The following is a 12,200-nucleotide window of genomic DNA, read 5'->3' as shown; positions in this document are numbered from 1 at the left end:
CACCCCAGTTTATACAACCCCTTCAGTATTGTCTGCTCACAGCTCTCATGATGGCACATTCAATAACAAGGAAGTTACCAACAGGCCAAAGTAATGGATGCATGCTCCCTTGTGTAAATGCTTAGAGAAACAGTAGGGATCGTCTTCTGCAACTGAGTCCACTCTAAATCCTCAGCTGGGCTCACTATACTCTGGATCCCACTCTAACTGTTTAATGCTGATACTTGCAGGGCAGTGATGTATGTGTGTACAACTTCTATGTTTCATAGAAGGTTGCACATTAAGGCTGCAATCCTATAGTCACATATCTGAGAGTACATTCCATTGCTTACTCAATGGAACTTATTTCTGAGTAGGCATGCATAGAGTGTGCTGTAAGGCCACAAGATGCATGCAAAGCTGCTATAGTCCTACACTGCATTTTCTTGACTGGAAAGAACAGCAAAGGACTGTCCTGGCTGCCAGTTTCAGCACTAATGGTCCTTAGACTACTTAAGATGGCAGCACAGGTAGGTAGGAAGCAAAGCAGGTTTGCCACCTGGATACTCCTCTGGGAGCAACTGCTTCTTGCCCCAGGTGAGCAGGCAGGAGGCAAATGGCACATCTGTATTGCAATGGATGGCTTTATCTTTCAGTCAAGTATTTCTAGCTTATTCTAAGTATGCTGCTGTTCTATTCCAGGCCCTGACACTCAGACATTCCTGGGAATGGGAGTTTATAGTTAAACAAAACTGTCTTGTGTTTTTCCATCTAGCACCCTATTGCCAAAACTGAAAAGGAAAAAAAAAATCCTTATAGAGTATTTCTTCATTCTTCCCCCTTCTCCTCCTCCTTCAGAGTTTGCTTCTTCCTCCCATACAGAAGTCATGCTGAATGATTACAATCTCAAATCACAGTGGAAATCTAATTAGGGGTGGGGAAGAAATACCTTTCATCTAATAAAGTCCTCACATGTTACAGCATATCACTCACAAGCCAGTTCCCATACTATCGCATGACTAGATAGGTATCTGAAACAAGACATCCGCCCCACTTCTCTGATAAGAGATTTGCTGCTGCAACCTCATTTTTTAAGGGGGGGAGCACTCCAAAGCACTGGCAGCAAGAATGCCTGCAAGAATCTTTATGATTGTTCTGCAGATGTTGTACAATGTAAATTGCACAGGTGTGAGTGTGATCCTAATTCAAAGGAAAACAAGCAGGTGAGACAGAAAAGGAGTGGAGGAAACAAGAATGAAGATGATCAGGGCTGGAAGAAAAAGGGCTGCATTGCTCTTCACTTGGCTGAAATGTGTGTTCCCACCGACAAATACTCGAGCTTCGTCAGCTGGGTTTACCTGCATTGAGATGGAAGGGGTGGGAAAGGAAATACTGGGAACTGATGCATCATATTCATCAATGTGCAACTTCTGTTTGATGAAGTTAAGGTGGTGTTGGAGAGAGAGCCAACTTCACCCCAGGCAAAAGCACACATACAACTGCCGATCTGCCCGGAATGATATCGGTTTGTGCTGAATGATTAATAGAAGCCATCAAGGGCCAGATCCTGCATGTTACACAATATGTCTGTGCCATGCACAAGGTTGCCAACAGAACTGCGTTATGCTTGGTTCTCTGTTAGCTTATGTTAGTTATGTGCCAGGCCTTTGAAGCCACCTGTTGTTCCAACTGATGCAATGGAGTAAATTAGATCTTTTTTTTAAAGGACAGGAAATCAGGATTATGAATTCCACAGTAAAATATGAAATAGATAAGGAGCTGCTAAATATTTCATCGGATAATTGGTTTATCTTCCGCCTGGTTCACCTGGCTACAACTCACTGAAGTCTCTGGCAATGATTAATCCCAATCTAAGCACCTGCAATCCTTCCATGGCTGTGCAAGGGATAGGCAGCACCTCAGGAGAAGGGGACTTTTATCCCCTTCTCCTGGGTAAGGGAAGTGTTGAGCCCTCCACGAACGCCTTGGAGCTCCATGGACCCACCTCCCTCCCTCCCCCTGGCACGCCTCCCACCCAACCCCCTCCCCGTCCCTGCCTCCCCGTCATGTCTCCCCCCTGCCCTCTCTGCCCCCCGCCGGCCTACCCCCTCCCCGGAACACCTCCTCCCCACCCCTGCTTACCGTGCCACGGTTTGGTGGTCCATGAGACCGCAGAGCCAAGGAGGCTGGGCACCCGCCCCCCGCTAACCTGGCACTAGCCCAGCACTGGCCAGCACTGTGCTACCACGGGCAGTAGCCAGGTGGTGAGGCTCGCAAACGTGCCATAAAGCCATAAGGCACGTTTGCGACAGTGCACAGTGGCATGAAGGTGCCGGGCCCAGGATTGGGCTCTAAACTGAGTGTGGGACAGTGGGACTTACTTCTGAGTAAACAGAAATAGGATTAAACCATAAATGAAGTTCTTTTTCACTCAGGTTGCATTTAAGGCATTTTCATCCATGTAACAGATTAAGGGCCCAATCCTATCCACTTTTCCAGTGCCGGTGCTGCTGTGCCAATGGGTTATGCACTGCTTCCTGTGTTGCGGAGGCAGTCACAGAGGCTTCTTCAAGGTATGCAAACATTTGTTCTCTTAACCTGCAGCTGCACCGGCGCTGGAAAGTTGGATAGGATTGGGCCCTAAAAGCACTATGCATTTTTCACATCTGTACTGAATTTAAAATATACATTCGATATTAGTGAAATCTCAAGGATGGTACACGCCCATGCAATTTGCTCTTATTACTTTGGTGGAAGTTTTACTGCAACAGCGTGAGAATATGCAAAGAGGTGGTAGTAACCATACAACTGAAGTTATATGTAAAGATGACCTCAGCCAGACAACGTCTAAAGGCCAAATTACACACTGGTTTAAACAGGTTTTAAAGAGGTGTCCTTAAACATAGAAGTACTTCTTTTTTGAAAAAAACAAACAAACAACTCTGGGCAGGCCCAATTCTGATTTGAACTCCAGCACACTGGAAGTTAACTCATTCCTTTTGCAACTCCCTCCCTCCAAAGCTATGATTTGTCCCAAAACCAAACAGCCATAGGTTTGTGTGAATTTTTAAAAACTAAAATAGCACAAGGCAAAAAGTTATCCTCCACCTGAGTGGTGATCCCCACCAGTATCATGCCACCTCCGTGTAGCTGGGATTTTTTGTTTGGTTTTTTGTTTGTCAAAGAAGAGATTATTTGATTTTCTCTGTAAACCACTCTGAAAAGGTAACATATAAATGTATAGTATATTTAATATATAAAGTATAGTATAAAGTATAGGGTTGTATATAAATATTCATAATCTCCTGGATCTAAACAGATAGTCTGTCTTTCAATGCTACCCTTCTCTTTTGGATTTGGTATGTAACATGCACACAAGATATACGCATATGTCTGTAAAGTTATGCCCAAATGCGTATGCTCCATAATTGTGAAATCCTTTCTGCTATACGGAGCCAGCTTTATTACGGAACCAGAACACTCTTGAGAAAGTCAGTTTGTGTCGCAAGAAATACTTTTAGCCCCTGGACCACTTTCTGGGGAATAGTGACCCCGCCCCCAAACTTAGAGGGGCCACCCCTGTTCACATGGAATCAAATCTTTAGCTAGCAATACATTGCAGAATAAAATAATAACAGTAATAGAATCCTTTTCAAAGTCATGTACATTGATACAATGCTAAAGACTTACAATACAAGTACACGTGACGCATTTGTTTCCTTCAGGCTGAAATTCCTCACCTTCATCGTAATGTCTACCTTCAAATGTACAACCTGGAAAAAAAACACACACAGAAAAGTTTTATCTTTTCTGGGTCCTATCTGCACACAATCTGTCTTATAAACAAAACCGCAATGCAAATGCCACAGGAGAAAAGTATTACCTAGTCCTAATTGTTTGTAAATCATAAATTCAGACAAAACGATTATCTAAAAGAATACGAGTACATGTGGGAATTCCTGTTAATTGCCTTTTCATTTCCAAGCCTATTAGGGTGCACCACATTAACACTGTAAATCTCATCTTTACAACCGCAAAGGTCTATGAGCTTAATTAAAATGCATTAGGCAGAGAGTTCTCATTAATTTCAGGGCTTTGGGTTATAATGAACATGGAAAAATCACAGCCACATAATCCTGGTAGGTCATCCCTGTATACCACAATTATATATTGATTACCTCATGAAGAAACCAAAGACAGTCATTGTTAGCATTAAAAAAAAATCAACGTGATACCCTAGAGATGACCAAGTGAGACTGAGATTATTCATGATAAAGAAAACTACCAATGTCTATTTTGCATCAGTTCCACCTAAGAAAGCCTATTGTGATGCAACAAATAATGATGATGAAAGACCTGGGAGCCAAAAGAGGGGTAAATACAAGATTGATCTGTTTTGGAAAAGAGATTGTCCAATAAATTAAACACTTGTTAGATTCATTTCTGTATATGAAAAGTTACTAGAGCAGGGGTGGCTAAACGGTAGCTCATGAATCACATGTAGCTCTTTGACATATAATGTGCGATTCGCAGAAATGTGTTGGCTGAGCTCCTTTTTGCATCACAACTAATATAAAAGGTAAATTAAAAAATTTCAAGTTTTATAATTATTTACAGGATATAATCTGGATTAAAATGTAAGTTTCATGTTCATGGTAAGTAAATATATTCAAGAATTTAATTGCTTCTTAAATATTGTGGCTCTCAAATATCATCTCAAGCAGCTCTCAAACATCTGAATTTATCATATATGGCTCTTACTTTGGCCACCCCTCTACTAGAGCAAGCTATAAAACAAATAATTAGTAAGTCCCTGGAGAAGGTGAAGGAGTGGTCCATAGCTCAATGAAAGAGCATTTACCATGTCTGCAGGTTCCAGGATTAATCTTCAGCATCTCCAGTATATACTATAAAAAAAATCTCAGAAAGCAGGCACGGGAAAGACCTCTACTTGACTGGAAAACTGCTGCTGATCAGATGAGACAATGCTAGCTTAAACAAACCAGCGCTCCAATTCAATAGAAGGCTCCAGAATAGCTGGAACACAAGCCCACAAGCTTGTTCCCTTAATACTAAAACATAGTTCAACATTACATATGAAGGGAGCTCTTTCACATCTTACCTAAGCATGTGGGACAACACATTCCTGGTTGCTTCAAAGGGTTTTTACAATGAACAACACACTGAATGTCATACTGCGTGATCACTCCTTCCTGCCAGAAACACAACAGTTATTAGCAACAATGCAGAAAAAGAACACATTACACCAAAAAGAGCTATAGAAGTGAACGCTCCCTCTTATATGTACACAAATGTAACCTGCATCATTATTACAAAGGTTGAAACTGTGATCAGAGCCTTATGGTGCTTTCACACACTTTTCTCATATTTAATAAAAAATACTTATAATACACTTTGTATTGCACTTTCTGAAAAGCACTTCAGATGTATTATCTTGATTCAGCCTTTACAAAAACCTGCACAGTGAGTGAGATTATTTAAAATATTTGTATATTTACCTCAACCCCCCCAAAAAAGGCATCAAAGTGGTTGACAAAGAAGTGATCAATGGTAGACAGTTATTCTGACATGGGGGAAAGTAAGAAAAAAGTATAGGGGGTGATTTGTCCTTTGCAATTTGGTCAACAACCAAAATTGGTTTTGCTTAGCCACAAATCAGAACTCAGTGAAGAAGAAGATCTATTGACCAAAATGAGAGCTGTTGACATACCTGATGTCCATACCTTGACATATGTCAAGGTACATGGAGAAGAGGGGGTGGAGAGGGTATTGTACAACTTCAATAAGGTACTAAGCTTCATGTGGAGAAGCTGAAAGTGGATCACTGATCAGGGCTCAGGATGACCTGCAGACTGCATCAGCTTTGTAGGAAAAATTTTTATATCTCTCTGCTATAGTCCAAATTGAGAATAAAACAAAAGAGCACTTCAAGCCTTCCAATCGGTACCCACCAGAAATGGCCATGAGACTAAAAATCAAGGGACCTTCTTGAGGGAGAAAAAAAGATTCCTGTCTTATCAAGGACCTTAGCACACAAGAAATGTGAAAATAATCAGCCATTCTGCTTTGATGGTAACAGTACTGATAAAAACATTCCTCCCACCATCCTTCCTTGGAGGAGAGGGGCTTAAGAAAAGAGATAAAAGGATCTTGATCTCAAGAATGGAAGCTTCTTATCTGTGATGTTTTTGCTGATAGTTCAGCAAATGATCACTTCCTTCACTCCTTGATCCAAAAGTCAAAATCCTGATAAATACAGAGGGGGGGAGAGGGGGGGGGACAAGATATCTGAGCATGTTTCTGTTTCTGATGGCTCTGTTTGCATTCCTAAGTGCTGAAAGACAGGCTAAAAGGAAAGTTCCAAATTTGAGCTTTAAAGGGAAGCACCGCGACCTGCTTCTGCATTTGTACACTGAAAGGGACAAGTATATTCAAGCCAGAACTACATATTACATTAAGTGCACTCTGCTGCTTTTAATCCCCTCCCTCTGCCTGGCACAATTTACACATATCCTCACATCTCAGTGCTTCAGGTTTTCTTGCCCCCTTCCCCATCAATGCTAGTCAATGATGGGGAGGACAGGGACAGCAAAATCCAAGGAAGTTAACTGAGCCACTAAACTTTAAATGGTGCTTTTTAATATTTAGCAGGGATGGATGCTACTTTGACTGAATGAAGAACAGCATCTGTTTAGTGGCTGTTTACATTCTGTCTTTGTGTCCTGACCATAAGTCCATTTGGGACAGGGAATCAACTTTTTATTTATTTTGCTATGTAAAATACATCCAGAAATTTTTTTGTTGCAGTTTAAAAATATTCTTTTTATTGGTCATCCTGTGACCTAGATGTTCTGACCTGAAGACAAGTACAAAGATATGCACTAATCCGTTATAAAGCACCACATATGTATACAGATAATGCAAACAGGTGAAAAGTGCATCAGATTACATAAAAGGCTCCAGTCTCAATCTAATCTGGTCTGAAAATCTGATGCATCATTTACCTTTATTTATCCTTCAAATGTATTTTCAAGCTGCAAGTCTCAAGAACTGCAGATCTACAGTTTGGCTTCCACTATCCTCAAATTAGAAAGAATTAGGGACAAGTAATATTTAGACACACCCTATAATATTTTTGGGTTGGGAAACCTAAGGTTAGTTTCCTGTTCAGTATAAACATTTCAGACTTTTCAGAACCTCACTCCTTTAACATCTTGAATCCATTTCTTCGTCTAGAAGTGCTTTCACAGAAGGCACTGGATCTTTCCTCAGGGAGATCTTTATTTTCTTGCTGTTTTCATAGGCAAATATCCAAGCGAAAGAATACATACAGCAACACCCGCATGCTATTGGTGCCTTCCATTCTTCACTTACCTAGATTCTTCATCTAATTTCCAGCCCATGATCCAATTTCACTATGTGAACCAATTAAAATAGAACTCTCCACCTTTTTTGTAATTTACAAATGCTAGAAATTCAGATTTTTTTGAAGATCATGAATTCCATTCTTTACCTGACACTGGTGCATGATACAGGGTTTGTCTGGGACCTGCCACAACATTGAGCTATTGTATGAATTTCCTTCCAAACTGCAACCTAGAAAGAAAAAAATACAGAGCGGTTTCTTTACTTTAGCAATCGCCACAAAGCAACTAAGAAAAGACTCATTCATTAAAGAGTTGTTCAATTTCTATGATTCTTTATACATATAATTCCACAGAGAATTCATTCTCCAACAGAGAATTTGGGTTCTAAATGTCACTCATGATTAAAAAAAAATAAAGCGACTAGCCCTCATGGGTCAAAAAATTTCATCTGAAAACATGCAGACTGCCATAAAACAATATAAGAGAGAGGGAACCGTTGAAAAGAACAGTCAACAATGATATGGTTATGAGCATCTTCCATAACAATGATTCTTGTTTAGCTAACAAAGAGATTAAATAACAAAACAGTTGGAAGAAAGTAAAGCAACTCGTTACGTTTTAGCAATCTATTTTTACTAAAAGGAGCTGCCTATGAAAACAGTAAGAACATTGCTCAGTGTTTGTCCAGGCCATACATTCTGTCTTCCAATTCTATATTTCGTACAAGAAGTTGCAAACACAAGTCCTGCCAAGATTTTGGACTGACAATCAACCTGAAGAAAACACAGGTCATGGTTCAGGATGTGGACTCACCTCCCTGCATTACAATCTCTGAGCATGAACTGGAGGTTGTCCATGACTTTGTGTACCTTGGCTCAACGGTATCTTTCTCTCGATACCGAGCTAAACAAGCACATCAGTAAAGCAGCTACCACGTTTTCCAGACTCACAAAGAGAGTCTGGTCCAACAAGAAGCTGACGGAACATACCAAGATCCAGGTCTACAGAGCTTGCGTCCTGAGTACACTTCTGTACTGCAGCGAGTCATGGACTCTTCGCTCACAACAGGAGAGGAAACTGAGTGCTTTCCACATGCGCTGCCTCCGACGCATCCTCGGCATCACCTGGCAGGACAAAGTTCCAAACAACACAGTCCTGGAACGTGCTGGAATCCCTAGCATGTACTCACTGCTGAAACAGAGACGCCTGCGTTGGCTCGGTCATGTCGTGAGAATGGATGATGGCCGGATCCCAAAGGATCTCCTCTATGGAGAACTCGTGCAAGGAAAGCGCCCTACAGGTAGACCACAGCTGCGATACAAGGACATCTGCAAGAGGGATCTGAAGGCCTTAGGGATGGACCTCAACAAGTGGGAAACCCTGGCCTTTGAGCGGCCCGCTTGGAGGCAGGCTGTGCAGCATGGCCTTTCCCAGTTTGAAGAGACACTTGGCCAACAGTCTGAGGCTAAGAGGCAAAGAAGGAAGGCCCATAGCCAGGGAGACAGACCAGGGACAGACTGCACTTGCTCCCGGTGTGGAAGGGATTGTCACTCCCGGATTGGCCTTTTCAGCCACACTAGACGCTGTGCCAGAACCACCTTTCAGAGCGCGATACCATAGTCTTTCGAGACTGAAGGTTGCCAATACAATACAAGAAGTTGCAAACACAAAGTACTTTCTCAGGCCTTAATCAGGCTATGAAGGTCGACACAATTCTTTAGAAAAATCACCCAAGTGGTAAACATTTTCCACTTTGGCAAGTTTATTCAGTCAGGAAGAATTCCACCAGCTACATGACTGAGCACAAAGTGTACTTGGCTCAGAAAGTAGCAATTACTGAATTCCTCAAATTCAGAGATACCTATGAAGACATTGTTTTCCATCTTGTTCATTGCACCATAATCAAGCATTAAGACCATTCATACTATTTATGTTCCTGACAAGGAGGAAGAAGCTTCTGGATTAAATCAAGGGGAGAGTAGAATCTCAAACTCTGTTCCAGTGTATTCCTAATGCACACCACATAGTTCTGGTTCAGATGAAATACCAGTTGGTACATTTGAATGCACCCATAGTGAGCATGTGCTTCTTTTTGCTTCCTATCAATTGATAGGGGAACTCATTAAGAACATAAGAAGAACCCTGCTGGATCAGGCCAAAGACGCATCTAGTCCAGCTTCCTCTGTCTCACAGGGGCCAACTTGATGCCTCACGGAGCACACAAGACAACAGGAGACCTGCATCCTGGTGCCCTCCCTTGCATCTGGTATTCTGAGGTAACCCACTTCTAAAATCAGGAGGTTGCACATACCCATCATGGCTTGTAACCTGAGATGTCCTCCAGAAATGTGTCCAATTCCCTTTAAAAGGCATCTATGCCAGATGCCATCACCATATCCTGTGGTAAGGAATTCCACAGACTAATTACATGCTGGGTAAAGAAATATTTTCTTTTGTCTGTCCTAACTCTCCCACCATTTAATTTTAGTGGGTGTCCCCTGGTTCTGGTCATTCTTGTATCTGCCTTTGACAGCAATGAGAACTAGAAACTATTGTTAAAATATAACTCTGGGATTTAAATTGCCTGTATTTAGATTTCCTGTATTCTTCTAATAGTCACTTGGTGCAGCTTGGATGCTGCTTGCATTCCATATGCTATATGGAATGGTCAACCTAACTGAGAACATCTTTTATTACTTGGAATACTATAGTCATTCTATTGTTTTACAAAATATCTGTTCTCTTAGGTACATAAGTGTGTATTTACAGGCAGTCAAATTCTTACCTAACTCCTCCAGTGCTGATGTAGCTGTTCCAAAGGGATGCATGCTGCATCCCACAGGAGCATTTTCAGTTCCTGTGGGTCCCTACGTTTTGTTCCCTGTGGGAGGGGATGGATGTGGCTGTGATGGCACACGCCAGATCCTATCCCCTCTGGCAGTAGCCTCCCTGCCCCCTTTCATTCCTCAGATTTGCACCAGCAAAACCCAATTCCCCCCCCCCCCCCGACTTGATATAGTGTGCCCGTTTTTGGCTAGGCTGCAGCAGCAAAAAAGGGAAGGATAGAATTGGGCTGATAATTTATTATTCAGTTGCTTGTGTTTGTAAGCAAGATTATGTCAACGTGGAAAGCCCAAATTTGCAAGACCTTAGAGGAGGGTGACACACAGATGCCCCACATTGCTACAGCTTTCCAATCAATGACCTTTATTTAGCAGAAACTTGATTAGAGAGAGCTGTGCCTCACCCCCACCAGGGAAAAGTCCTGGCTGACTTTCAGGAACATCAGCTAGGGAACCAAGATGGTGTTACGAGATGCTGTGAACATTTGGAAAGTGAGCTCATTGGGAACAACATGCAAGTATTATACAGTATGAACAGGTAACATATGTACACAATCTTTCTGGCCATTATACATTTTCAGTTCCTTGGTGTCCCACACCGCTAAATAAGATGCGCACCCCTTTTCCTGGAGACTTCAATGAGAGTCACTTAGAAACTAAGAATTCATCAGAGATTTTTACTTAATTTTGGCTAGCATGAACTTTATAAGCAAGTCATTTCCTACACTTCCAAGAGAAAAATCTCATGGTAACATCCTGTAAATTGGCCTATAACTCCCGTTTCCTACAGCGGGCTTTAGTTTAAAAAAAAAAAAATTCAAACACATTTTCATTTACTGCTTTTCTTCTTTTTTATTTTTTTAAGTTTCTATTGGCATGAAAAATAAACATCAGGATAAAAAACCATTCAAAGATGTATTATATTTAATTCTTGATAAATTGTTCCTCAGAGGAAAGTCCAGACAAACTAGTGAAGAAATAGAGAAAAGCGCCAACAATACCTTTAAAAAAATCATCTGTATTTCATAAATATTCATATGTTGACTAAGTTGAAAGAACTGCAAATCCTATAAATGTAGCATATTAAACGCATTTTCGCATACTTTTGAAATATAATAAAATCAGTCAGCCAAACCCAAAATCCTACTCTTAACTGATTTTACTTATGCTACTCTTAATTGATTTTTACTTATGCTAAGTATATAATAATCCCCCGTCATATATTAATTAGGGCTGGTGGAAAGATAACCTTGAAGAACTAGAAGTGGGGTCACTCCCACCATTCCTGCCTTCTCATGGCTCATCATGTCTTTACAGATAATAAGCATACTGCCCTCAGAACCTAGAATTGGAAACCCAGAGCCAGAAGCTTGTTACAAATCCCAGTTTACTTATTTACCCTGGTTAGTGTTAATGACAAATTATGGTTAAGGGTGGTAGTGGAAGGAATTCCCATGTTTTAAGATCAGCCATGAGAAATCTGGAGTCCACATGAACCCACTTAAGCAGATAGGTTTTTCTAGTCCAAGTCACCACAGCACACTCCATACTCAGTTTAGTTACCAGCCAGAGGGTACCTAAAAGCCCATTTTAGCCTTACGAAAACCTGCCACACACTTCCTCTTAGCTTGGTATACAAAGAGTTCAACAATTAAACTGGGGAGGCAGATGGGCACCGCATGCAGGGCCCAATCCTATCCAACTTTCTAGTGTTGCTGCAGCCACAAGGTAGCCCTGAGGTAAGAAAAAAATATTATCTTACCTTGGTGAGGCCTCCATAACTGCCCCCCCCCTGCACCACAGGATGCAGCTCATGCCCCATTGGCATGGCTGTATCAGTGCTGGAAAATTGGATGGGATTGGTCCTACGAGAATTTAAGGTCTTTCTCCTACGTGTCTTGTACTAAGGAGACTTCAATGACCTTGGACATATATTCAGAACGGTTTCTGGACAGAGCTGACCCACCAAAAGCAGCCAGCAAACTGTGGG

At 41.5% G+C, this 12,200-nt stretch overlaps 1 protein-coding gene across 1 annotated transcript in view; it reads right to left on the bottom strand.

Moving 5' to 3' along the window:
- Positions 1-12,200, bottom strand: part of BMPER (BMP binding endothelial regulator) — a gene marked incomplete at its 5' end in the record, with an annotated part of 206,990 nt that overhangs the window by 142,004 nt on the left and 52,786 nt on the right. Inside the window, 3 exons of the mRNA XM_066628674.1 lie at positions 3,670-3,752; positions 5,102-5,192; positions 7,514-7,596. Coding sequence (XP_066484771.1) covers positions 3,670-3,752; positions 5,102-5,192; positions 7,514-7,596 — 257 coding nt within the window. The remainder of the gene's footprint in view (positions 1-3,669; positions 3,753-5,101; positions 5,193-7,513; positions 7,597-12,200) is intronic.

This window comes from Tiliqua scincoides, chromosome 5 (genome assembly GCF_035046505.1).
Source record: "Tiliqua scincoides isolate rTilSci1 chromosome 5, rTilSci1.hap2, whole genome shotgun sequence".
In the NCBI taxonomy this organism is placed as follows: Eukaryota; Metazoa; Chordata; class Lepidosauria; order Squamata; family Scincidae; genus Tiliqua; species Tiliqua scincoides.
The sequence above is the reverse complement of the archived record's forward strand: the minus strand, read 5'-3'. Positions and strand labels throughout refer to the sequence as shown.